Source organism: Coffea eugenioides, unplaced genomic scaffold (genome assembly GCF_003713205.1).
Source record: "Coffea eugenioides isolate CCC68of unplaced genomic scaffold, Ceug_1.0 ScVebR1_530;HRSCAF=1223, whole genome shotgun sequence".
Taxonomy (NCBI): domain Eukaryota; kingdom Viridiplantae; phylum Streptophyta; class Magnoliopsida; order Gentianales; family Rubiaceae; genus Coffea; species Coffea eugenioides.
Window position 1 is genome coordinate 1,618 of NW_020864377.1, and position 26,256 is coordinate 27,873.

At 36.1% G+C, this 26,256-nt stretch overlaps 1 protein-coding gene and 1 pseudogene across 1 annotated transcript; one reads left to right on the forward strand and one right to left on the reverse strand.

The window, feature by feature from the left end:
• Positions 1-3,303: 3,303 nt before the first annotated feature.
• LOC113758475 (reticulon-like protein B8) lies at positions 3,304-8,540 on the reverse strand. Its single transcript, XM_027301317.1, has 6 exons — positions 8,343-8,540; positions 6,296-6,489; positions 6,017-6,197; positions 5,787-5,928; positions 4,355-4,424; positions 3,304-3,737 (listed from the first exon to the last, which is right to left on the reverse strand). The coding sequence occupies exons 2-6, from the start codon at positions 6,477-6,479 to the stop codon at positions 3,568-3,570; spliced, it is 747 nt and encodes a 248-aa protein (XP_027157118.1). The 5' UTR covers positions 6,480-6,489; positions 8,343-8,540; the 3' UTR covers positions 3,304-3,567.
• Positions 8,541-20,265: 11,725 nt separating this feature from the next.
• LOC113758474 lies at positions 20,266-26,253 on the forward strand (annotated as a pseudogene).
• The last annotated feature ends 3 nt before the right edge of the window (positions 26,254-26,256 follow it).

Below are 26,256 nucleotides of genomic sequence, written 5' to 3' on the forward strand. Positions count from 1 at the left end.
TATTTGTATGTCTTTAAAGGAAAGAAATAGAATATAGTAGTCAAAAGTGAATGCTGCACAAACTCAAAGACCTGTGGAAAACACATTTTCAAAACGGATATAATGTGTAGAATTCAAAATTGATTCTACCTAGTCCGCTAGTTTTTTCAGAATATCTATTCTATGTTGAAGAACTTTTTTGAGTTTGCATAAAGTTCAGAAGCCTCCTGTAAGAAAGTAATGACTTATGCAGAAAATAGTTGAAGGCGGAGAAACTCAGTCCAATTGCATATGCAACACTGGCTGAAATGCCCAATTAACTTAACCACTTCTGAAGGACTAGCTGCATTTAAGATTTTTCATGGAGTCAGGACCATCTACTGACAACCTTTATGTATTCCCATTCATATCAGGATAATTCCCCATTGAAAAAGTGAAATCTTCAAAACCACATCCTTTCTGAGCAAAATCCTGCTTTGCTACCAAGACCCTCTTGAGTCATTACTGCTAAAACCCGGCTGTTTGGATAAGAGTTGTAATGGCAAGTGAATTGTTGGAATCACTCTTTTTTCTCTCCCATACAAATAGGTTAAAAAGGCTAAATTCTATCTAACATGAATAAATTATAACCCTGATGGATCAGTTTCTGACCACTAAAAGAGAAGCTTCATCTACCACAATCCAACTTTGAACAGCATGCAGTAATTGTCCAGCAATAAGAATGCACAACTACAAGACACTGTAAACAGTAGCATAGCTGTGCAAAATTGCAAACTTTCATTAGCTTTATTATTCTCCTGATTACACAAATTTTTCAACAAAACTGTCTAGTTATCTTGTTTCCATACTGGAAAATTGCCATAAGATTGCACGTGTAATTTTCAGTATAAAGAGAGGAAAAAACAGAAAAGAGAATGTAGACAATTTCCAGTATATTTTGAAGATAGCAGTAGAAGCACTCCAATGTAGAAAGAAACCAAATCATTCCACTAGAGAAGGAACAAAAAGACGTTCCCAAGATCTGATTATCCAAAATGTAGACAGTACAAATACAATGGATTTTTAGACAGTGTATGTATTAAGCAACACGCAAACGTTTTTATCTTCATGTGTCTCCCTTAACATGTGAGAGTGCATGCATGCATGAAAGTGTGTGAGTGCATGCACAAGAGAGAGAGATAGAGAGAGCTCAATCCTTAGAAGGAAAGAGAACCAAAGTACCAGAAATTAACCTACTCAACTAGAGTACCAAGAACAAAATGCAGCTGATTAAATTCAATTTGATGATCCAGATGTACAAATCTAGAGATATAGTTGACAGATTAGACTTTTGCACATATATACACTGCCAGAGAGAAAAGGAATCTACAAAATGCATTTCTATGCAATCTAAGAAAAAAATCCCCCAACTCTCACAAATCTGTAACACAAACATGCAACTGCATTCCAAGCATATAAATTGAAGATCCACAACTCTAAATTTCCATCAAAGCATAAAAATAAGGTAATCCCGCCTTAAACTATCAGAATAACTGATGAGTGACTAGTTTATTGAGATTCATAGAAACATTTCAGAATTACTGATGGCATCTAACAGCCTTTTTCATTCACAAGTTGAAAGACAATAACAAAAAGTAACTTAACTACTTGGACTGACTTCAATAGCAAACTTCAGCTGTCATTTCCAAATGACCATAGGTACAACATCACAATAAATCACTACTCAGTTCCACTATCTGATCACACAACCTCGAATTCTATTAGTACATAATAACTCAGCTATCCAACGTAAAACATTTTACTCATTTATCATAACACCCCCCCCCCCCGCCCCCCCCAAAACAAAAAAAAATAAAAATTGCAATCAAATTATTCAATGGCTTAATTATGTTCTCCATGCGACCAATAAATCTCCGAGGTATGTGACAGGCTAGGAAGAAAACCCCTTGGTTCCAAAAAATGAAACTATTTCAAAAAATTTAAAAAAAAAATCCATTCAATACAACGTAAGAGCCTACATATGAAAGAAGGCTACAATAAGCAAGTAGTATACACCTCAACTATCATCGAATAATCATATGCACCAACATTACACACATTGACGTTAATTTGTGTGTGCCAGAGAGAGAAAAAACAGAAGAAAATTAATGATACAAGAAAATCAACAAATTATACCACTGATTATCTTGCTGAACAGAGCGAAACCAAGCCTGGCCAGGCAGGGGGCCAATTGGGCAGATCCAAACCCGGTTGAAATCCCCTAAAGCCCATAACTTTACTCCTTTATTGCGCTCCAGCTGAATTCCCATCAGCCCCATTGTTAGCTTCTTATTAGTGCTACTGCTAGTACTGAAACTGGTTGTTCCATCCAAGGCAACAAAATACTGAACTGGGCTTAAGACAACCACATTGATATCCAAAACCCTTCTTGCAAATTGCAATAAAACCCAGAAAAGAAGAGATCTTCAGGGCCGCTGATGAAGGCTGAACAGCAGAGAATTTCGGAAACCAAGCCATAGCCAAAAAGTTGGTATTTTTATGGGAAGAAATGAACTTTCTCCGTATATAACATGACATGAATTGTGATCAAAGCTGAGATTTCAAGCTGGATTCTTGGTGGAATTTCTCTTAAGGTTTTGAAAAGCCTGGAAATTTGTTTTCTTGCAGCAAGCACAATAGACACAAGTATGAAAGGGAAAGACCTGTCTGTCACTGCGTGTGTTTGTTGGCGTGTTTGTGTGTTAGTTGGTGTGTGATGATTAGCAAAGGGTTAATTAAGGATGTTTTCGGATTGGTCGTTAATGTTAGTTGAACTCCCTAATCCATACCCGGATCCGATAATATTACCCGGTCATGGTTTTAATTTTCTAAAAAATGGTTATGTGAAGCCTTTATAAGTTTTTATAAACATTCACTTTTTGGCTATTAGTTATTACTAAAAAAAAACTAATAATTATTGTTTACACATACACTCCTTAAATACTTCTTAGAGCATAAGCCTTATGTCATTTACATGTTAAAATATCAAAAATTAAACGTACTACGTTCTAATATCTTCTGTCATTTCCGCGCCTCGTTTCTTAAATTCCCCCCCCCCCTCCTCCTCTCTACTTAAAAAATTTAAAAACAAATAGATTACCGTTGCTAGTTGAGTTTTATAAATGTATAATTTGGAAAATGAAAGACAATAATGCATTTGCTTTTCAAAAATACACCAATCAAGGGGATGCCTAATTTCATCAACTAGACAAGCCTATCACATTTAATCTATAGCCATTACAACCTTATCTTAAAAAAAAAAAGATAAAAAACTATACCAAAATCTGTCACACTATAAAACATTCCAATTCCATTATTTGTGTATTTACTGTCAATTCCAAATTCAGCCAAACATCAGAATGTCTAGTTACAAGATGATTGACTTCAATGAAACAGCTCAGTACCATTTTTTGAGGGTGAATTCAAGCAAAGCAACTAATGCAAGGTACAGATGCTACATTCTCTACAAAGATACAACATTGAGTTCAAGTTGGCAATCAATTGTGTACATAAGTTGCTGCATCTGTCTGTCTGCAGAATAGATGTAATCTATTCATGCTTCTTCCCCTTGAAACTTGCCCTCGAAATTCTGCTAAGGAAGCCAGTATCCATCTTTCGATAACGGCCTTGTAGCTGTTCGAGGGCATTTTGTACGAAGCCATCAATCTCATCTTCATACTTCTCATACACAACTGGTAGCGTGTGGGCACCAACAAAGCCTTCAAGACAGGGTTTTACATCAGATGGTAAATCAAGAGTAAGAATCTATCTGCAGGAGGAGCCAACTGAAGAAATAGATCAAATTTTTCTAAGCGAAAAAGAAAACTTTTACCACGTAAAACTCATACCCCACATAACAAATGCATGAATAGCATTTCATCAATTCACATCCTACCCCAACCCCTGCTATCCCTTCTCCACATGTTCGATCCAGGGATTTGATGCTATAAAGCAGGGCATCTTTTACATAGGAATCTTAAATTACTTAGAATAACAAGATAATATCTCTGAACTTCAGCATAATCTGATTAGCAAAAAAAACATATTAACTCCTCCATGTATCGTGTATCTAAAGAAGAAAATTGTAGCTTTGCCCGTTTCTTTTGCTGATGCCACAGATTTCTATTCCTAGTAGCCAAGATATTTAAGTTGACCGAATTTGAACTTGGGGTGCAAAATGAAGGATTGCTGATTTCTTATCAACAAATAAATAAAAGATGGCCAGTGCATGAAGACACACCAACATGCCATGTATGTAGCAACCAACAAGGTGTCAGCGAAGTCAACACCAAATAAACTGATAAAGTCACAAGTTCAAAAAATAGAGATCCCTTACCTATAAACAGAATAGTCATGAAGTTGCACCAGCTTGAAATCACGGCAACAGCAAATAAGCTCAGTATAACCTAAAATGAAGGAAAACTACTGACTTTTAGTTGCCTAAAAGAAGTATCAGTTAAAAACAGGGCTACTACGACCTAAACTCATAAAGAAAGAGACATAAAGATTTCTTACAGCAGTGCATCTGATATAGTGCTACAAGACCAAGTTACAAAAACCTTAAATCCCAGAGAAAATAAACTGCAGATCAGTATTATAGAGATTGACAAATGATGTAGAATTGGAAAACCAACAGAAGAATATAGGAAGCAGAAAAGACCAGTCAACCAGCAAATTTTTCAAGATCATAGCAGCAGGAATAACATTATAATGGTTTATTGAAAAGGAAGTAAAACATCCTGACTCAGCTCCTGTCTGCTGCGCATGTCCCAGTGTGAAGCATGTGTAGCTTTTTATTTCACACAAATAAACAATGGAGTTATATCATACACTGCCTTTAGATTTTATATTTATCTGATACAACAATCATCATTCACATAAATTATATCTATCTTTAGGAGTTCCAGGAAGTGCAAAGCAGCAAATTTCATGCTTAACTAGAAGGTGAGCGACATACAGTGGTCCTACAAGGCAGGGACAGGTTAGGTTATGGACTAAAAGTCTGAGCCAACGGTAAATGAAACAGTATACAGAACCTGGCCATAGGGGATTGCGTCCACAGTGGATGAACTTTCAAATAGGCTCTGAGTGCCAAAAGTGGATACAGTGTCAAAATGGCAGTCACCCACAGGCCCAAACTTTTTGAGTGCAGCAATTAGAAGGTTACAAACATTCTCAAAGCTTTTTGAAATTGAAATATGTTTTCCCTATTATCTTATTACCATGCCCCTAACTAGGAAACTGAACTTCCGAATGACTAGCATTCTTCAAAATCCCTCTTAGTCATCAACCTCCTGATTCACAATAAGTAGGTTCTTACAGAAAAGAGATAAAGTGATAGGAAATGATTCTTGGCATTAAACCTACCCAACTTTGCTATAGTAGGCTCCTCAACTCTTTACTGGACAATTTACCCACACACCAAAGACTTGCTAGACCTTATATTGTTGCTCAGCCACAATCTATTCTTTGGATCGCTGGTAATGTATGAGTAGTTTTGGTTGCACGCTGAAATTTAAGTTTCATAACAGATCCTCATAGCCAGAGGGATGAGCTACCTGGAGTGTCGGATAATCAACCGAAGCTTGAAGAAAATTGTAATGGTATTGAAGAGAGAAGAACACATTAAACTTATTCAGCTTTTAAGAAGTCCTGACATGGAATGTCAGTGAAAGTTTATGCATGAATTGTTTATGACCTCAATAAATGGTCAATATGTTCAAAAGAGCATATATGTAGAGGAAAGATAATGACAATATGTTTCTTACCATCAGAAACTGCTTGATGTCTCCTCCACATGCGGTGTCCTGAAGGAAGCCCAGAGCCTGGTTGACCTGAATACTTGTGGTCTTAGCAACATTGACAAAAAGCTCCTCAGGCAGAACAAAGCGTGGGACTTCAGATCGAGATCTATTGCCATTAAAACTCCAAGGTATTAGCATAGAGAATCAGAGTGATGAAAGAAAAAAGTTTAGAGTAGTCTAAACAGAAAGAATACTTGTTTAAAACGCCTGAAGCATTTGACCAAACAAACTGAGCAACCATGACAAAAATCAGGGCAAAGCATATCAAAGAGAGAAAATGGTAGTTGAGCCATTCAAAAAGCACCCAAACAGCTGTAGCACCAGCAAGAACACCAGCTGAGATCTTCTTATTTCTCCACAACAGGACATCAGCAGCTATACACACAGGTTAACAAGAGATGAGATGTAAAATTGTCTCTACAGATATCATTGTAACACGATATAAACAGAAAGAACTGTTAGATCACACTTACATTTCCCACCCCCTAAAATATGATGAACTGGTTTCTGGCGTCCAAACAATCTGTTTAACTGAGAAGAGACTGAGCTTGATTTCTGCTCCTCAAAAAATGACACAGATTTATGTTTGGACACACCATCGGAAAGTGTTTCCATGACATTGCTGATAAGATCCTCAGCTGATATTCCCTCAGGCATCTTTAAAATGCTGCAAGAAATGAATAAAGAAACATCATGAGAAGAACATACTTCAATAAACATCACAGCAAGCAAAAAACAAGATAGCAGACAAAACAATAATGTCAGTTAATTAAGTGTAGAAATCCTAATGTAATAGGAAAATCTGTCAGCAAACAAGGTTGGTAAATTATAAGACAAAGGATGAGAGTGCAAGTTAATTGATTCAAGGGTTCTGAAGCAATATAACAGTAGTCACCAACAATTCCTAGTTCATCACCAAGGCTGAATAAGGTATAGTTTGTAAAAGGGAAAGTTATATCATAGCTTTGTGCATAGGAATGGCACAAGTCAAAAATACATTGTAGGGAACAGGGACTGCTTTAAAACCAATATTAAAAGACATGCAAAAAACTTGTAAACGAGCCACTGGAATTAACATTTTGGAGTATCATGGAAATGGTTTGCTCACCCTTCATATGCCAACTTTTCAACCTGCAAGCCTGCTAACCAACCCATATGATTTATTGGCAGCAAACTTACACGTGTGGAACTGGTGCATTCCAGTTCCAGAAAAGCATAGGCTCCAAAAGCCAGTAAAACGAAAGGAACTGAAACTCAAAGGACTAGTAAAGGTGTTGGCTGTTCTTTTACTTCACATCTAGCTGAAAAGATAACCAACTAGACATTTTGGCATACGAGACATGGTTATTTCATCTAATTTCAATAGCAATTTTGCACTTCAAACAGTTGGTATAATCAGAAAGCCATACCAAAACATGCTTCCATATCAAACTTAGCCATTAACAGTGAAAGAAATGCAATTATCCAGCTTTTATAAAAGCTGCTGATAACCTTAAAAAGTTTACTACTTTTAACTTAGAAGGAGTAGTCCACTGTGCTTCTAAACCAAACTGCACCAGTACTTGGATTAAATGCGAGACAGAACATGGTATACACGTGTGCAACCTATTTACGAGGCATACAATGAGAAAAAACTGAATGTATTCAACACAACCTATTTAGGAGACATAAAACATGAAAAAACTGAATATGGAGACAGACTTACTTAACAGAACCTTAAGGGAACCTCTTGGAATTGCAAGGGCAATTTATGTACACCGTTCACATTTTAATTCGGTTTTCTATGGATAGTAGAAATTCAGACTAATTATATGCCCAAACTTCAATGCACAAGAAAAACAAAAATGCAGTCCTTGAGCATTTTAAAGGTTCAAAATGAAGTATCCCTAAACTTTTAATCCTATATATTTCAAAGGCCACTCCCCTAGTTCAACTAACACTTCCCAGCACCGACAATTACTTAAGCATAGACCACGCACTCATATTGGTATCTTCCTAGCTCAAAAACAAGCACTTAGAAGAGGAAACTCCATAAAGAAGCCTACTAATTCTACAAAGAACTATTCCTTTTGTTCTTATCCTGAATACACAATTAAAACCTATTAATTAAAAGGCAATAAACTTAGAAAAGGGGGCTAATAGAAAGATATCAACTTTCTGAACAAAGTTTTCACGATTACTTGAAAAGTGGCTTTTTGGGACAATTAAATTGCAGAAATACTTTATCCAAAGTATTAAACCACAAAGAAAACTCAAAACAGGACAAAAGAAGTCCCAGATAAGACCACTCTCAAATCATCACATTTACACCAAAAGAATGAGAACAAAAAATTGCAAAAGTTACCAAAAACACAAAACAAAAAAAGGCCATCCCACATCATAAAAAACCAGTCTCCATTAAAGAATCACTACTAGTATGAACCAATATAAAGACAACCCAGAAACCAAATGTTAATCATACCAACTAAATTAACAAGTTGAGTCCAGAACACCAAGAAATTGGAGGTCAAGAAAATCAACCTGCAAGAAGATTACAAGACAAATGGACTGTAGACAACCCAAAGCCACAAGGGTAGAAGTTGTTGCAGTCTGTTTGAGCGTGTGTAGTGCGCGAGGGAGAGAGAGAGAGGGAAGGGGGCCTAAATAGCGTGACAGCAATCAATATTTGGAAAATAGTTTGAAGTGTCGAGAGTTGAGACGACGAAGAGGAGGATCAATGAACGACGGAATCAAAGAAATATCAACTGATTGACCGAGTGGTAGAGGTAGCGGCAAAACGGTAATTTCACAGAAGCTCTGTTCAACTAACTACTAGTCCACAATGATTCCATGTGGACAACGTGGGTCAGCGTCAGAGATAATGTCAGAGATGAATGGCTGCTATGACTATAATTAATTGCTGTAATTAATTTTTTGATTAGTGCTAATCAGCCTGCGCTTTGGGAAATGGAGTGCCACTACTAACTTTTCAAAAATAAGCCACGTTGGGTTCATCGCTGAAATACGTTCACGCAGCCAACAAAGTTCATTTTTTTTCGTGATCTGCAATTAATTAACCTGCATAGTTAATAATGACAATTAGAGCAAAACACGAAAAGTTAAAAAAAATATGAAAAGTCTAAACTCCAAACATGGACATTACTTGGTCAGCACTAAGGGAATCAATAGTTTTTCTATAAAACTTAAACGATAATATTTACTCATCTTTGGTGCAATTACCATTAGTCATCTTTGGAAATATTTGTTTGTTTTCCAAAAAAAAAATTATTACGTTTTCTGTAAACACATTTTTTAATTATCTTTTTATCTTATATATATCAAATTGCTACAATATTTTTTCTACAAAAAAATCCAGAAAAATACAATCCAAACAAACAAAAATATACAAGATAAATCCCCTAAAAAATGGGCTAAGGAAAGTCCTAAAAAGTAGGAGAGGTGGTGGCTAAAATGTAGAAATGGGTCTTTGATTGGAAATCAATCAAGATTTGGAAACCAATCAAGGTTTGGAAACCAAACAAGGTAGCCATACTTCAAGATTCAAGAGAATAACTTTTAAGGTTTTCAAAGTATCAAAAAAATTTTTTTCAAGAACTCATTATGCAATCCAAGAACTTCAATAAATTACCAAACCAACTACAAGAAGCAAGAACAACAAGAAACAAACACAAGGTAAAAAAAAAAATTCGGATGAACAGTATTACTACAGTAGCGACGATGAACAGTACTGCTACAGTATGTGAACAGTATCCCCGAAATTTTTTTTTTTTTGTTTTTGACGACTCAATACAAAGTTACTACAAACAGTTTTTGACAAACAATGAAACAAGATGCGACACAAAATAAGACACAATTGGAGACTCAACATTGAACTAAGGGATCAACTAAAACAACGACACAAATAAAGAGGTGAAAATTCAAACCCTAAGGTGACAATTTTTTTTTTTTTGAATTGGGAAGGGTTTGGTAGAAGAATAAAGGAGAAAACAAGAAAAGAAAAGGATATTAACCTGAATCAAGAGCCGAAACTCTGATACCAAATGATACGAACCCGATTCTCTAAGGACCACTCGAGAAGAAATCGAATCGATCAGGCAGCGGAAGGATCTATTTTAATCAGGTTATGGATAAATTGGATGGATTCTAGACAATCAAGAACCGCTCCTAGATTGAATAGAAGGGTAGAATGGCGCCACAATTCAACGTAGTCTTAAATTGATAAGCCAAAACTTGAACAAAGAAAACATGACTCACTTTGTATCAAGGAACGTTCCCAAAAGAATACGAAAGAGAAAAACTCTCAATTTTTATTCATAATTATCTTTCTCCTAAAAATATCACAAGTTTGGTTATTTATAACCCTACAAGACTCAAAACCCTAATCAAAATTGAAAACAATACAAGTTTCCTTATTTGACTTGACTTCTAAACTTGACACAATTTCCTAAATAAATTTGGAAGCAATTAACTATTTTTCTAGAATATGAAACTAACTCAAATAGGCTTAATTATGGTCAACATGATTTTAGCCTTTATTCCCTAATTCAAATAACTTACTTAACTCTCAAATTAACTCTAATTAGCAACTAACATTGCTGAAAACTCAATTAAATAAATGATAACAAGAAATAAGCATGACACGGGGTTTGATCTTCAATGATTCTCGAACCCGATTGCACCATCAACCATCATTGGAATGTGAAAACTTGTAAAATGAATTTTCTTGGACTTAAAAGGAATCCAAATCTTCATGTTCTCATCACTTGGTCAGCACTAATGGAATCAATAGTTTTTCTATAAAACTTAAACATAATATCTACTCATCTTTGGTGCAATTACCATTAGTCATCTTTGGAAATATTTGTTTGGAAAATAATTTTTCAAAGAAAAATTGTTACGTTTTCCGTGAACACATTTTTTAATTATCTTTTTATTTTACATATATCAAAATCAGTATTTTTTCTATAAAAAAATTCAGAAAAATACAATCCAAACAACCAAACATAAACAAAATAAATCACCTTGTCATATAATTTGCATAAGCTCGGTTATCATGTGGAATTTTCATGATAATGAAATGCTCACGTAGATTATCAACCTTAATTTAACCATCACTATCTATCTTTAACAATCATGCAAAACCATGTAAAACCTACAATTGGCAAGGGTAGTCTTAACACAAGCTAGGATACTACGGAATAATAAGAATTATTTGTGATTACATCTGTAACAGACCTTATTTGGGAAGCAACAATATGCATTGGCAAGTAGAAGACAAAAATGGAAATCCTATCCCTTACAATGTTTGGTAGTGAACAAAACTGAAATATGATCATCAACTATCACTAAGAAGCTCTATTTTGGTGGCTTTGAGCTCAAAACTACCACAAAGAAGATTAAGATCTACTTCATGCACAATGAATTAGCAGTCAAAGGTATTTCAAAGCATGCGAGAAAAAAAAACGATTTTAGTGAAGAAGTCTTGAGCTGGCAAAAAAAAGGCGCAAATAAGCAGCAAGGATTAGTTTTTCATCGAGTAATTTGTGCAACTACAAACTGAAATAACTCTTGCAATACCCCTTCCAATTTCGTCATATTCGGTAGCAACCAATTTAACAAATACCATATATTTTTTATTTAACCCCAAAAGTGTATGTACTTTTTAAACTCCTATATGTACACACAAAAGTTTATTTCTATTTTTTTCGCTTAAAAGAAAACATTTAGACAAAACATTCTAAAACATACCAGACAAAAAAATTGGGCAGATGAAGAAAAAAAGTGTAAAAGTAGGTGCATTTCAGTCCAGTGGATAGAAAAATGAAAAATAAGAAGAAAGAGGAGAAGGAAAATTACCTTGAGACCAAGTGCGGTGCGGTGGGAGGAAGAGAATTGGGCTGGGAATTGTTGTCTGTGAAATGAGTCTCTTAAACAGTTGGAAAGAGAAGAAATTTATGAATTAGGTTGCAAAGTGATTGACAAAGGTGCAGCGTGGTATAGGAGACAGCTAAGATAGTCTGGACAATGAGTTTTTTGTGCAAGGATTTTACTATGAGTCACGAGTGCTTCGTAACCATATAGCTGAAAGGTGTCGTGCCTAGAAATGTTTTATACAAATAAAGTGGGTACTGTCAAGTTTTATAGTAAGGGAGCCGTACATTGGGAATGGCTAAATAATAGACCACTGGTGTTGTGTTTTGCATAGGGTTTGCACAGGTGATTTCTTTAAATAGCAGTTTCTCTGTTAAATTTTTTATGTATATATTCTTTTGCTAATCATATATTTTATGGGAGCGTGAACTGTTGTTAATATAATGCATCCTGGATGAAGAGAGTTATTGCATAATACATTAGATTTGTTGTGTAGTAGCTGTTTCGGATTAAACGAGTACAATCGGAAAAGATTTTCAAGAGGAAATGGAAACAATAGAATGCTGCACGGACAAACAGTTGATTATGTGTTCAGGAAACTAAACATCAAAAATTAAAAAGCTTCTTCTGACTTTAAGCAAAAATATTTCCTGTTGGTCGTGTCTTGCATAGAGGAAAAAGTTGTACATTTAACTTATGACATTGGGCACTCCTACAGGCAAATGAGTTTGGAGTTCTTTACACAAAACAAATATAGAACATAGGTGGATACAAAAGAAGGATAAAAGAGTTTTTGCAAGTGGACTCATCAAACTGGTAGTGTTATCTCAAATTCATATGATTGAAGCACCATTCTTGTGTCTTCTGCAGTGTATTTTTCACTGCTGTTTTCAGCACAGATGATGACTTGATAGTTGAGCATTGCTGTTGGAAGGAAGAATAAGAGTTCATTTCATTTTGCATGAATTTGGTCCAGAAATTCCATCCAACCTTTCGTAAGACAGTTGTTAGTGCATTGTAGTTGAGCATGAATTTTTTGCCGATGTAGATGAATGACTAAAGTACGGTTCTTTTGCTGATCTGGCGTGCTGATTTTAAAGGGCAGCTTCTGTGAAAATATACTATAGGTTAGGCTCTTTGGATAATAATTTATGATAGCAACAATATAAAAATTAAAGATACCAGTTGAAGAGCATCTTCAAGAGTGACGCGGTGGAAAAATGCTGGAAAAGTTAAATCTTATGCGAAACTATCTGATAAGCCGGTGATAACTTGTTGATAAACACAGGTAGTCTTATTAAAGTGCATTTGTGCGAATGGATCTGACTGTGGTTTGTGTGTTAGCTGTGTAATCCAGGGAAACATTTGCTGTTGACAGTTTTTTGTAAAGATGGTTATGTTGAACTACATGTTTCCTAAATGTTTAAACAGAACGATATCACCTGTGCTAAGCTTATGGTCTGTTGCAAAGTCATTCCAGCCTTGACCAAATTGAAAATTTGTTAAGGTGATCAACCAATATGCATCTCTTGCTTTGACGGTCAGGAATAGCTGTCTGCACTGTCATATCATTGGAATAAGGCCATCTGGAACACGCTGTCGAATTAACAATATCTTTAGTTATGGTTGTTAGAATTTTCTGTGTAGAAAAAAGGCGATTAGCATGCATCAAAGAAGTACCAGTCTTTTATTTTTTGTAAAACGAATCGTAAAATAGCATGGTTGTGGCCCATAGACATTAGGATTAACCTCAGGAAGAGCAGTATCTGGAATAAGAGTAATTGAAATCGCAGCTAGTCAGAAAACAGCATTTTTGTAATACAAGGATGAAATGATGTGAATTTACAATTACCTGGTGGATATGGAGAAACAAACATTAGGACACGTTGTAACCACTTAGGAATGGAAATAGTATTCTTAAGTTCAAGAATTCCAACGTCTTCAATCAAGGCCGAATATTGTTGAATGAATGCATCATCCTATTTATAGGTATAATGTTTGGGATCTCGCTGTAAAGCTGTAGCAAGACGAGGTTGGTCAGGAAGATGAACCTGTAGGGTGTAAACTGCTGGATTCATTTCTGTCAGTCGAAATTCATATATGCGTCACAAAGCTTCTAGGAGGTGAAACCCAACGTCCTTGTTGGAAGCGATTAATTTCATCAATGTTACCAACAGGTTCTTGATCAAGAAGATTAAAACTAATAAGATCATGACCTTTAAAAATATATTTATAAAGGTACTTAACAAGTTTAACAGTCGAACATATTTCAATATTCATGTGGCAATCAAACAAAGCTAATAAGTACGGGCTGTAAGGTATCACCCATATGTTGTCCAGCTCATGCTTCTGCACCTTTATTTTTCTACCATCATTTCTTCTTCTATAACATGGATAGCTGTCCTTACCATGAATTGTATAAGGTACAAAATTCTTAGGATAATGATTTCTGCATGCACCGCCTCTGATGCAGGGGCTTTGCTTATCCTTGTCACTGCACGGTCCATGAATCATATGCTTAATGACAAGGGAATATAAATGTCTATTCTTGTCAGGGTCAGGTATTTCGACAGACACAATTCTGTCATATGATTCTAGATTCAATATTTGGACCCTGATTTAAAAATAACTAGTAAATGAGCATGCGAAAAACCGCACTTTTGGAATTCAATAACATAGACAGAGGCTGCAACCTCTCCAAAAATTTGTTTCTTAAGAAGTTCGACCTTTAATATTTCAAACTTAACTCTAAATACTCTAGCCAACAAACCAGGTCTATCCTACGATTTTTCATGATATTGAAGATTATCTTGAATTTCCTTCCATATCGGATTGCAAGTCATGGTAAGAAATATATTCGGTTTTTCATACTTCTGAACTAAGGTCATTGCATCAAGATATCTTCTCCTCATGTCCTTGGGCCGCCGACAAATGAAGCTGGTAATACTATTCAGCGACCGACTCTAGAGCCTTAAGTTTGGCCTATTGCAACACTATCCATAACTCCCTGAAGGATCTCTGTTCTAATTTCAGTTTGCTGCTTCCTATGAAAATCAAGTTTAAATGTCTCAATTTTTATATATGTGCCAATAATAAATTGCTGTAATAATTTCAGACTATGAAGCAACATAAAATCATCATTATCTCTTATTTGCAATCGATAACAATAGTACTCCTTAGCAGACACAGTATAATCCTGATCCTTTTTCTATTAAACGGCTAAAAAAAAAAGAAAGACATATTATAAGTGAATATATAAAACACAACAGTAGCATTAATGTATAAATATAAGAAATACATGTGCCTATATCTTCCATGGTGAATAAGTCAGAAGGATTCTGGGCAGAAGAAAAATCAACATGAAAATCAACGTTAGAAGCATCTGTTCTTTTCCTTTTTGAACATGCTCTCTTGATCCCACGATGCCAACCAGATTTACCTCTACGGAACAAAAGAGGATACTGAAGTCGATCGTAACACGCATAATATGATTGAATTCTATAACTTGTGTTTGAATGGCTATAAACCTGAATGTGAGGATTTTTTTCAACTGACTCATCATTTGTCTCGGTCCATACAGCGGCCACTTGAGAGGCAGCTGGAAGATTAAAGACACGTTGATCTAACCCAGGATAACACTTAAGAACTATATTATGGCTCTCAAGGGTTGGAACATCCCTAAGATCTTTAAAAAATCTGGTATAAGGATTTTCTTGGAGGATCGTCATCAGTAGCTTGAGAGTGGTTGGCCAAAGCCTATCAGAAATTTGAACTCTCTTTGCAAGCTCTTCATCAGTGTCAAAAAAATATAACTGAACTCCGGATGATTTATCAGATGGAGAAATTAGACCATCCAAAAAGTGATAGACCTGACCTTGGATTCGAAATGTATAAACCTCTTTTGTATTCTTTGTCAATTCACGATCATATTTAGCACCGTAAGATATGAATGCCACATTATTATTACATGTAAGAGCATTTTTTCTAAAATGCTCTCATTCTTCATCATCACCAATGAATAAGCGTTTAAGAGCATAAGGCATAGCAGGAGCAACAACAGAGATTTCACCTCCAGAGCAACAAAAAGAAGGAGGTTTTAAATGGAACCGTTTAACACCACAATGATCACAATTTGGAGCAGCAAGAAGAGTAATAGACTGACTTGGAATACTTTCTAGGCGAGCTAATTTGGAAGACGGATGCTAAAGATTGGTTCCTGGAATGATCTTAACATTATGACAGAAGCATACAGATATGTTTAATGATTATGATTATAAACAGGAGCACCTAGCTGGTTTTTAAAACACCGAGCAGCTAGCCATTTTTTAAAAACACTGACAAACCTGAAGGATTTCATGCGACACGGACTAAAACATGGCGAACAACCATACAAGTACTAATTTTAGTCTTTTCACAGTTCAGAATAGAAAAGGCTTCTCTTGAGAACGAATAACAGATAAATAGTCAACGGATAAAAAGAAAACAGACAAAATAGCCATTACTAAGAAACTTGAAGGAAATATCTGGTATAGAGTAAAAATGCATACGAAGAAAAAATATTCACAACAAATACAAAATCAAATAGACCAAAATAGGAGTTAAAAGGAACGAGTTCTCGATAGGCTGTTAACAGAAGAGAAATATGAATAGATGAGATAGGAAGAGGTAAGAAAAATGTTGCTGTCATAAGAAAATGAGATGCAGGTATTTGAAAAATAGCAAATTAGAATTATACCTCCAGAACAAAGCGATGGAGCGCAGGTTGATATAACAGAAGAATACGAGTGATTTTTCAATTCTAAATTACCGCTAACACTATCTAATATCTGAAGGACTGGTTCTGCATAGGAGGTTCCTTGAGAAGGGAAAGATGACAAGGACAAAACACCAGAATCTGAAGTAACATACTCAGACTGACTATTCAGCAAACTATTTCTACTATCATTTAAAGAGGCAGAAGCTGGCAAGCAATGATCTGCATCATCAATAAAAAAAAAAAACACCACTTTGAACATAACCTAATGGAGTCTTAGAAAAATAGTCCCGACTATTTTCTCTATGCCTCTGAAACTGAATTGTTTCAGCAGAAGAAGACATAAATGACATTTCTCATTTTTGCAGCGTCATGCTCTCGCCGGCGACGAAGGAGACCAGCTTTCTGATCATATGACATTTTCGCATATCTTTTACGTCTTTTAGCATTCTTATCCATCCTTGGATAATATCTATCGGAAAGATATCAAAACAAAAAGCAGGAAGAGGTGTGTCTTCAAGAACACATGCAAAAGACAATAGAAAGGTGCACAGCAGGAATTCTAAGAATACATGCTTCCAATTATGTGTATAAAACAGGAAGAAAACAGAGTATATAATCCAATGGTAGCACTGAATCATCAAGGGGGAAAAAGACGGAACAACTAGGGATAATAACCAGGATAGAAAAACAGATAGCACCTTTTTGTGAAAGAAAGTACAAGAGTAAATACCTGAAGTAATAAACTCAGCAAAAGAAAACAACAAGTGATACGAACCAGCTAAAATAAACCTGCATAAGTAAAACGAACAGAAAGTTAAAAATTTGACCAAAGAAAAACTTACCATAGAACAACAAACAGCTCTACAAAGTCACAGACAACAATAAATAAATTACAGAAAAAGAAAGCAAAAAGATTGCAAGGGAATAGAAGCATTAGGGTAACAATAGCATATAGAAGGTAATAAAAAAAAAAGAGAAACAAAAGCGAAATACAGACAGATTCAGCAACAACTGAAGGCATCAAAGGAGCAGTGAATCAAGGCATACTCATACATAAGACAAAATAGAGCAGAGCTAGTAATGCCTCCGAATGAAAGGAAAAACCACAACAAAAGCAAAGCAAGTAAATGTAAAAACTATGACAAAACGAAGGCAGGCAACTATAGTAATGCACATGTAGTAAGCTTGTCAGGAAAGAATTGTCGAGGGGAGCGGCTAAGGCAATGAAAAGGAAATTAAGCAGTAAAGAAGTAGCACAAGGTCAAGTTAAACAGTAGCACTTTATGTAACAAAATATCCACAAGACAATGTAAGTTATGGAAATGATAAAAACCAGAGATTGGTGGAGAGAAGAAAAGGGGAAAATCCGTAAGAAAGAGTAAATAGGTCCATAAAAGAGCAGAAAAGCTCACCGGATACCGTGGAATCGGCAAGGATGAGGAGCAGCAGCAACAACGAAACAGGAACGAACACACCAATTATCTGATTGTGTGGAGAAATAACGAGTACAACCAACATGCTTCATCATCATAGCCACCTAATCATCGGGAAGGAAAGAATAGAGAGAAGGTGGGAAAGGTGTCCAAGGACTGTGAAGACACAATAAATTTTGAGTGGGAATAACCTCAGGGTCTAGCCGAAAAGGAAAAAAGAAGTGGGCAGAAAGCAACACAGTAGCAAAAACAAGTGGAAGGAAAGACGAACGAAGGAGAGAGGAGAGACAAAATCAGGTGCAACCAAGGCAAATTTTGGAGCGGAAACAACACCAATCTGTGGCCGAAAAGAAGCAAGTCAGAGTAGGTAGAGAGGAAGTTGATGAGTGGGTAGAGAGGAGGCTGATAAAGCGGAAGGAAGAAAAGACAGCACAGAACCAGAAGCAAGGAAAGAGAGAATGAAGGAAGGGAAGGGAAAAATCTGGTACAACCAAGCTTAGCTGACAACCAATCATCTTGCGCCATGTCACCAAAAAGCCAATCCCCTCTCGTCACGTGGAGGACGACAACGCCGACGTGGATCCCCGACTTTCACACTTAGTCTATATGATTGATAAGTTACATGGAATAACTTTATCAATTTACATATCTATTACCTCTCAGTTAACAAGTATCGCTTCAACTGCCGACATAAAAGCAGTTCTTTGACTATATATATACACGCACACACACGAAAATTTTCGTTGATGGAAGTGAATTTTACTATATCTAAACTTGCGTACAGAACATAAAAATAATTTTAAATCCTAAGGGGTCAAAAGTTTAAATTTTTAAAGAGCATTTTTAACAATTTTCAATTTTCTTTGGGAGCAAAACCGAATTCTGTAAAACTGTTGTTTGACCTTTTTTTTTTTCTCGATACGATAGCTTCCTATACTATGGGAAGGAGGAGGGCATGAAGAAGTCCTGTGATAACTCGGAGAGGATTGAACTATCACCAGATGAGACGGGTGTATTACTAGGGCTGCAAACGATTCGAGCCGCTCGAGTCAAAGCTCGACTCGAGTTCGGTCAAACTCGAGCTCGAGCGGCTCGTTTATAAATCAAGTCGAACTCGAGCCATCCTATATTAGACTCGTTAGCTCGTCGAGCCGCTCGACGAGCTTTGTGAAATTATAAAAATACCCCTATTTATATAGCTAATTACTAAGTTATAACACATTGAATTCGAGTAATGACTTAATGAGTAATCAGAGTATCAGACAAGGCGACCAAAAATTACTTTCCCCAAATTGAATTCCATTTGTAATTACTTCTCCTCTCCCGCATCTCTGTTTGGTCTTTCACTCTTTCCTTCACATTTTCTCAAGCCCTAGCCATCGCCGCCACTACCCACGACTGCACCACGCTGACCACAGCCACCACCGCCACTGCTACCCTTCAGGCCTCATTCGACTGCAATTCGACTTCATTCGAGAGAAACCTTCTTCCTCTCGAAGCAATTCGACTGCAATTCGACTTCGTCGTTGGCTTAGCTGTGTTCGGAGTCCAGGGAGCAAGAAGGAGCAAGAAGAAAAAGAAAATAAGCGATAAGGGAGAAAGGCTGGGGGGGACTTCGGAAAGGCAAGGAAAATTGAAAAAAAGAGAGGAAAGAAAACGGGCGGCGGGCGGTGGACGGCGGAACAAGGAAAAAAAAATAGAGGGAGCAAAAGAAGGAGAAAAGAAAGAGCTTTGGGGCTGGAAGGAAGAAGAAAAACCGAAAGCCAGGCCAGAGAGAGTAGGAGGGGGTTTACGGGCAAGAAAATCATAGGGTGAAAGGCAGCCAACGATAGAGAAAAGGGGAAAATCTGGAATTTGGGGGGCGATCTTCGGGGACTAAATGAAAGAGACAGAGAGAGATAGAAGGAAAACGGGAAATTGGGAGTGAGCTTGAGAGGAAAAAAACAGAAAGAAAGAAAATCTGGAAGAAGGGAAAGCAGGGGAGGCTTGCGGCTGAGAAAGAAAACAGAGCAAAAGAAAGCGACGGAGGAGGAGCCGGAACTGCCACAATTCGTCGGAATCCACCGCTGCCACCACCAGAATCTGCCAGTATTACTTGCAAAGCTTCACCAAGCAATATCACTGTAAGCCGTTTTCTTTTCCTTTCTGTTTAAATATCGATTTTCTGTTTTGCCTTCTTCAAGAGTGAACGCTGGAAATCCCAACCCCAAACATGTCTCTGTGAATTGGTTATTGCAATTTCCTTGATTGATTGTTCATCATTTTTTGATCGTACGTGCTTTTATGGCTAAGTTTGTTTATACCCTTGACCTGTTCGATGAAATGCCCAATTGAGAATCCTCCTTGAAGATGATTTTTGCCTGTGTGTTACGTGTGAAGAAAAATGAACATTCGGTTGGCTTATTTTGGTTTAGCATTTGCAGTGATGTTTTGGCTGATACTTCTTGGCATTCCTGACTACCATTTCACCGTAAGCATCCAGCAAAAGTGCTTAGTGATGTTTTTGTATAGCTCCTTGATTGGCACTTATTTATTTTGGGACGTATTGAGCAGGTTGGAGCTGGGACTATGAATCCTCTGACATTTCTAAGAAGACAAGAAGTTCGTGACTTCAATGACTTCAATGACTGTGCTTAGTTTGTAATTTTTAATTCAATATGTTTCTGTAGTAAGAAGTTCTTGGCTTGCTTTTGGTTGTTATTTACTTATTTTCTGATATTGAACTTTGTGACCGAGAATGTTGAACTTGTATGAAGTGTTGGGCATTTAAATTCTAGACTTATGTGGTATGTATTTCTAAATTTATGATTGTATTTAGTGAAAAATTTGTAGGCCTTTTTTGATTATGATAATGTGAAAAATTATGGTCAATTGTACGCATGAATTGTAAGCTATGATTATGCTCATAATTTGGTTAGGAATTAGTTGATAAAATGATATTTTTGTTAGATTAATTCCCAAAATTCGAGCTAACGAGCCGTTAACGAGTCAAAAATTCGAGCTCACAAATCGAGCTGCTCGCAAGCCAGAAATCGAGCATTAGCTCGCGAGTTTTAACAAGTCGAGCTTGAGCTTAGTTTTTTTTAGTCGAGTCGAGCTCGAGCTCAATTCTCTAGGCTCGTCGAGCTCGAGCCCGAACTCGAGCCCATCTATTTTTAAGTCGAGCTCGACTCGATAAGTCCAAAACTCGATTCGATTCGACTCGTTTGCAGCCCTATGTATTACACACTCATCTAAATTTTTTAAATAAGGCCACACTTAAATGTGACAAATTGATAGGAAGCAAGGTAGCCTCCCACCCCACCAATCCTTAATGCATTGGTGGTGGTGGTTCTGTTGTTTGACTGTTTTTGCCTATATCTGTAGCTGTTCTTGACTTCTGGTCTTCACTCCTGTGGCGGTCTCCAAAACCGAAAATGGAGTCAGCAGTGACAGATTGGATAAAAGCCGATGAAACAGCTAAAGAAATGCTCACTCGGCTCTTCACGGAGCGACCCTTTTTGCCACTGCCTCCGCCGCTTCACAAGCTTCCTCTCCGCCCGGAAACATCGTCGAGGCTGCCGGCCCTCCTTCTTCCGGTAAAACCCACATCTTAATGCAGGTAATTTATTATAATTAGTTAATTAATGATCAATTAATGCTAGTTCTGCATTTCTTTTTTTGGGTTAAATCGTTAATATGTGAAAAACCATTTTCTTGAAATTTTTTTGTGAATTTTTTTTCAGGCTACGATTAGTTGTATTTTGCCTAAGCAATGGAAAGGCGTCCAGTTTGGAGGCATGGAGCGGTTAGCTGTTTTTGTTGACTTGGATTGTCGGTTCGATGTTTTACGCTTTTCCCGATTGTTAAAGTACAAATTAATTCAAGCCAATAGCAACGGTAAGAAGTCATACGTTTCCATGTATTATTTCAGTTCATCTTTGCATAATGATTTTAGATGTTATATAAGTTTTGATCTTTTCCAGTTGTTTGGTGGGGTTGTAATTATATGGCAATATAATGGGGATAAACAGAGCACTCCATTCTCATAATTTGGTGTTGAAATACGAAATGTTTTAAGAGAACAATGAGGAATTAAATTACAATAGGAACACATTTAATGTAATGTTTTACTAGAAAAATGTTCCATTTACAAACAGGTTAAAAATTTATTTCTTTTATTTTACTCCCAATGGGCCTGGATGCTAACCTCTATTCGTATTCGAAATTCCCGTACATGCAACATGCATTTAGGGCTGCTAGTGTGAAAAATCCTTTACATGTTAGTGTAGGAAAGGTTAATTGTGTTTCATTACCAAAAAGAGACAGAAATGTGAAGATAGACAGGATATATGATTTGATAGATTTAATAACATGTACTACTCTGTTGTCTTCCTATAGCATGTTGGGGCTGGATGAATTTGAAACTAATTCAGTCTTTGGTGTTTTTTTTTTCAATTACTCAGATATGAAGTCACAAACTCAATCTGATGAAGAATTATTTGCTGAGTGCATGAGACGCTTCTTATACATCCGTTGTTACAATAGTTTAGAATTTCTTGCCACTCTTAAGGTGAGTTAGCAAATGGGAGTTCAACATTTTTGAGCTCCAAATAATACTCTCCTTGCTTGTTTTTTTCTATTGGACTGAAGTTCTTCATTTTTCTTGAGCAAGGAAGTTTTAGTACTCAAAAAGCATGAGTTATTGCATCTTCCTGTTGCGATATTATCCTTGTGCTTTTTGAATTTTTGGAGTCTTTTATGCTCACTTATGGTGGAACTGATACTTGAAGGAGGAGAGAATGTTGACTTAAAGTTTGCAATCATGCTTTGCATCTTTATGATGCTCAGGATGAAAAGGAAAAAAAAAAAAAAAAGACACTTCTGCACACGGAATTATACAATTTGGCCTAACTATGCAGAAAGTTACTTTTGCATACATCTGCACTTGGAATCATACACTTCTTTATAGTTGTCTGTCGTGGCATAATTTGTTTTCACGTGTTTATACATTTTGGACTAAACTAGATTTTTAAAAGATACTTGTGCAAACTACTTGGTTACCAATAACATGCATTACAGAAAATAAATGACAGTAAACATTCATTTCTTTCTTGATGCCACTTATGTTTTGATCATTATTTTTTCCTTGGAGTCTTGTTACATTTCTTGTAAGCTAAATGAATGATGTACTAACTCTTCTGAAGGTCCTTTGCATGTTTAAGTTCCTTTTCCATCAAGAAGTAGGTTACAAGCATAGATTTTGTTTTCAAAATTTGAGGATCAAAGATGTCTGTTTTGGTTACTTGTTCATGCACCTTTTCTATTTTATGGTGTTATAATGTCAAAGATAGACAGTTTCAGTAATATTCTTCTGTTTTCTGCCCAGCAGACTATGAATAATCAACTTCAAAAGCAAAAGGACATACAAGGTGTTGGTGTTCATTTGCTTGTGTTGGACAGGTTTGGCCAAGAGTCCTAATAGCAAGTATATGCTTCTTTGCTCCCAGGCCCTCATCTTGGTATAACATCCTTAGTTTAATTCTTTGAAGAGTGTCTCACAATCATTCACTGGTTTAATGAAGGCCACAACTCTAAATAAAGTAAAACAGAAAAACCAAGTTTGCATGACTGGCATAATGTTTTAGACCAATTTTTGTTAGCAATTATTGCAGAAAATTTAACATACTTGTCTGTGCTAGTAGAACTATCTGCAGGCTTTGGGCATATATGTGACTCCATTGGGTTTGGAATGCTCATAGGGACGTGTCATCTAGCTTGTGAAATTACATTAAGCTCTTCAAAAAACATTGATCTTTTTATTTATGCCCCCTTAAATTGCTTAGTAATATTTAGATAATAAGTTCTTTAAAATGTTAGCCATGTAATTAGTAAATGGAATGTGATAACTTAATCATCCACTCCCAAACTGCATGGAGAAATTTTTTTTCTTTATTGGAGCAAGTTGGTCTGTGATACTCTAGAAAATCTCCAACATTTCTTTCAAGTGTACTTTGTAAAAGAAGGAATTCAAGAAAATAATCACTTAATTAGAACGCATGTCCCCCAAATACTTCCTGTAATCACTTAATCAGAGATGGACAAAAGAAGACAAAAAATGAAGGCGCTAGAGCCAACTGTGTGCTGTGAAGACTTCCTTTCCTTTTTAAGAATTATGTGCATGTACACATCCATAACTATGTGTATGTCAAAGTATCTGTGTCTAGAATATATCTGTGTACATGGATGATTGAACCACTATGTAGCATTTATGCATATTATAATTATGTGCATATAGAGTTTTTTTTTTTTTTTTAGTGTAATATCTATATATCGGCACTATATATTACAGGGTGTTTTACTGTGGTAGGTTACCTGTTAGGTAGTATCAGGTAGTCATTGTGTGGGAAACCAATTAAAATTTTCTTCATGTAAAATTTGGTAGTTTGATCCTTAGGGAATGCTGAAGTTTTTGTTGATTCCTATTGTCTGTATGAATAAGTACCATCTTAGCATCTGACCACGATAACAGCAAAAGCATTTTTTTTTGCAGAATTTAAGTCTTAATTTCAAGTGGAGATATTTTATTTTTATTTTTATTTTTTTGGTATGTATGACCTTGTGGTTTCAGCTTAGCCAAAAGGTATTCTGTTTCTCAATATCTGTTATTTTCTTTATTATCACCAGCATTGGAGCTTTCTACTGGATGGATCGTGCTTTGCCATCACTACTTGTAGGAGGCAGCAACAGGTAAAAGACATAAGGATGATTTTTAATAGACCTGATGGATTAATATCTTCCCCTCTATATGCTTTGGGGTACTTTGGGCTATGCAGACACTTTTTCTTGGCTGAGCAGATATAAAAAGACAAAAGTGAAATAAAAAGTAGAGCTAGGATAAAAAGTAAAAGCAGGAAGTTCAGCTGATGCCTGTTCATTGTCTATATTGTGAATTTAGTTGTAGAGATGTAGTTCCAATAGCTTAAGTCCCCATTCTGTTGGTTTTAGTAGAAACAAAGGCGTGGCTTAGCATTTCCTGTTCAATTTACTGTTATCATATTCATTTGCTTGTTAACATTGTTATATTCGATCAGTACTAAAATCCAGACTGGAGATTTTTGTTCTCCTTGCATTTGAATGGAAGATAGAAGAAAACTATAAATTGAGGTTCGCCAATCAAGCATTAGCCATTCTCTCACCATTTTAAGTGTTGATCTAATGTATACAACATTAACTTGAACATGTTTCAGCTAGGTAAATTTAGTGCCAAAAGATTTTTTTCAAGTTTTTATCAATAAGACTCACAGCTTAGTCTTTGGACATTGTCAATTTGCAAAAAATTATACCTAAACTTATACTTAGAATGGACTATGGGACTTCTGGAGAAGAAGCACTTGAATCTAAAATAAACTGATGGCCTTGTAGCTTTCTTCTTTCTACTAGCAATTCCCTACCTCATTTATAAATTTGTACAATTCCCAGTTGTGGATTGCTTTAGACTTAGGGATGGATGTGTATTTGATTTTATTTTTTCATTGAACCATTCTTGCTATCCATTCATTCTACCAGCAATACATGCAAGTTCCTACTCTTCCTTTTCATCACCCATTTCCCCTCACTGTCATTGTCTATGGTTGAGCCACTCAGTCATTGTTTCACTTTTGCACTCAATGAGAATTTGATTATTTCAACTGTGGACTCAATGTTACTGAAGGTATTCCAGAAGCCTAGAAGCGTATGCATGTGGAAGTTTGCATTTAAGACACTCGTGAACATTTGTGCTGCTATTTCAGAATGTTTTGCAGGCCCAGAAAATGATGACAGCAGTGAATGGCAATAGACCTTTAAACCAAATGGTTTTAGATTGTACATTGGTAGGAAATATAATATTTCCTTATTTTTTTAAAATTTTTTTATTAAGTTCTCAAAACTAATAAGGTTGCCTTTCCAATTCTGTGGTTGTGTACTTCTCTGCTGTTACCAGTGTCCATTGCATTTTGGGTTAGATTGCATTACCTTTTCACGTCCATTTTTATATCAATGAACATATTAAGCTAGCACATCTCCTCTAAATGTTTTCTGTCATTTGCATTTCAAACAACAGTCACACTTAAGCTTTAAAAACATTTGCTCCTTTCCTTTTCACGTTATTGGTTAACATGTGCCTTATTGTTTTCTTACTGAAACGCGCTCTGTATGTTTCTTTTCTACCTGTTTTTCTAGTTCTATTGCTTCAAGGCCTTAACTTGTTTGGCATTGTGCAACATCTCCGTATCTTAGGAAAAGCCTTTCTCTTCAAAGTGTGATGGAAAATGTGGTTCAGGATCTTCAGAAGCTTCTCTTGGTGCATCCGTTGCTTGTTTTAGCTACGAAGAACTCAATTTCTGGGGACAAA

Excerpts from the sequence above, each read along its gene's own strand:
- LOC113758475 (XM_027301317.1), bottom strand. The coding sequence starts at position 6,479 with ATGCCTGAGGGAATATCAGCTGAGGATCTTATCAGCAATGTCATGGAA. Across the intron at positions 6,198-6,295 it reads TATTTTAGGGGGTGGGAAAT|CTGCTGATGTCCTGTTGTGG; the intron begins GTAAGTGTGATC and ends CTGTGTGTATAG. Across the intron at positions 3,738-4,354 it reads CATGACTATTCTGTTTATAG|GCTTTGTTGGTGCCCACACG; the intron begins GTAAGGGATCTC and ends CCTGTCTTGAAG.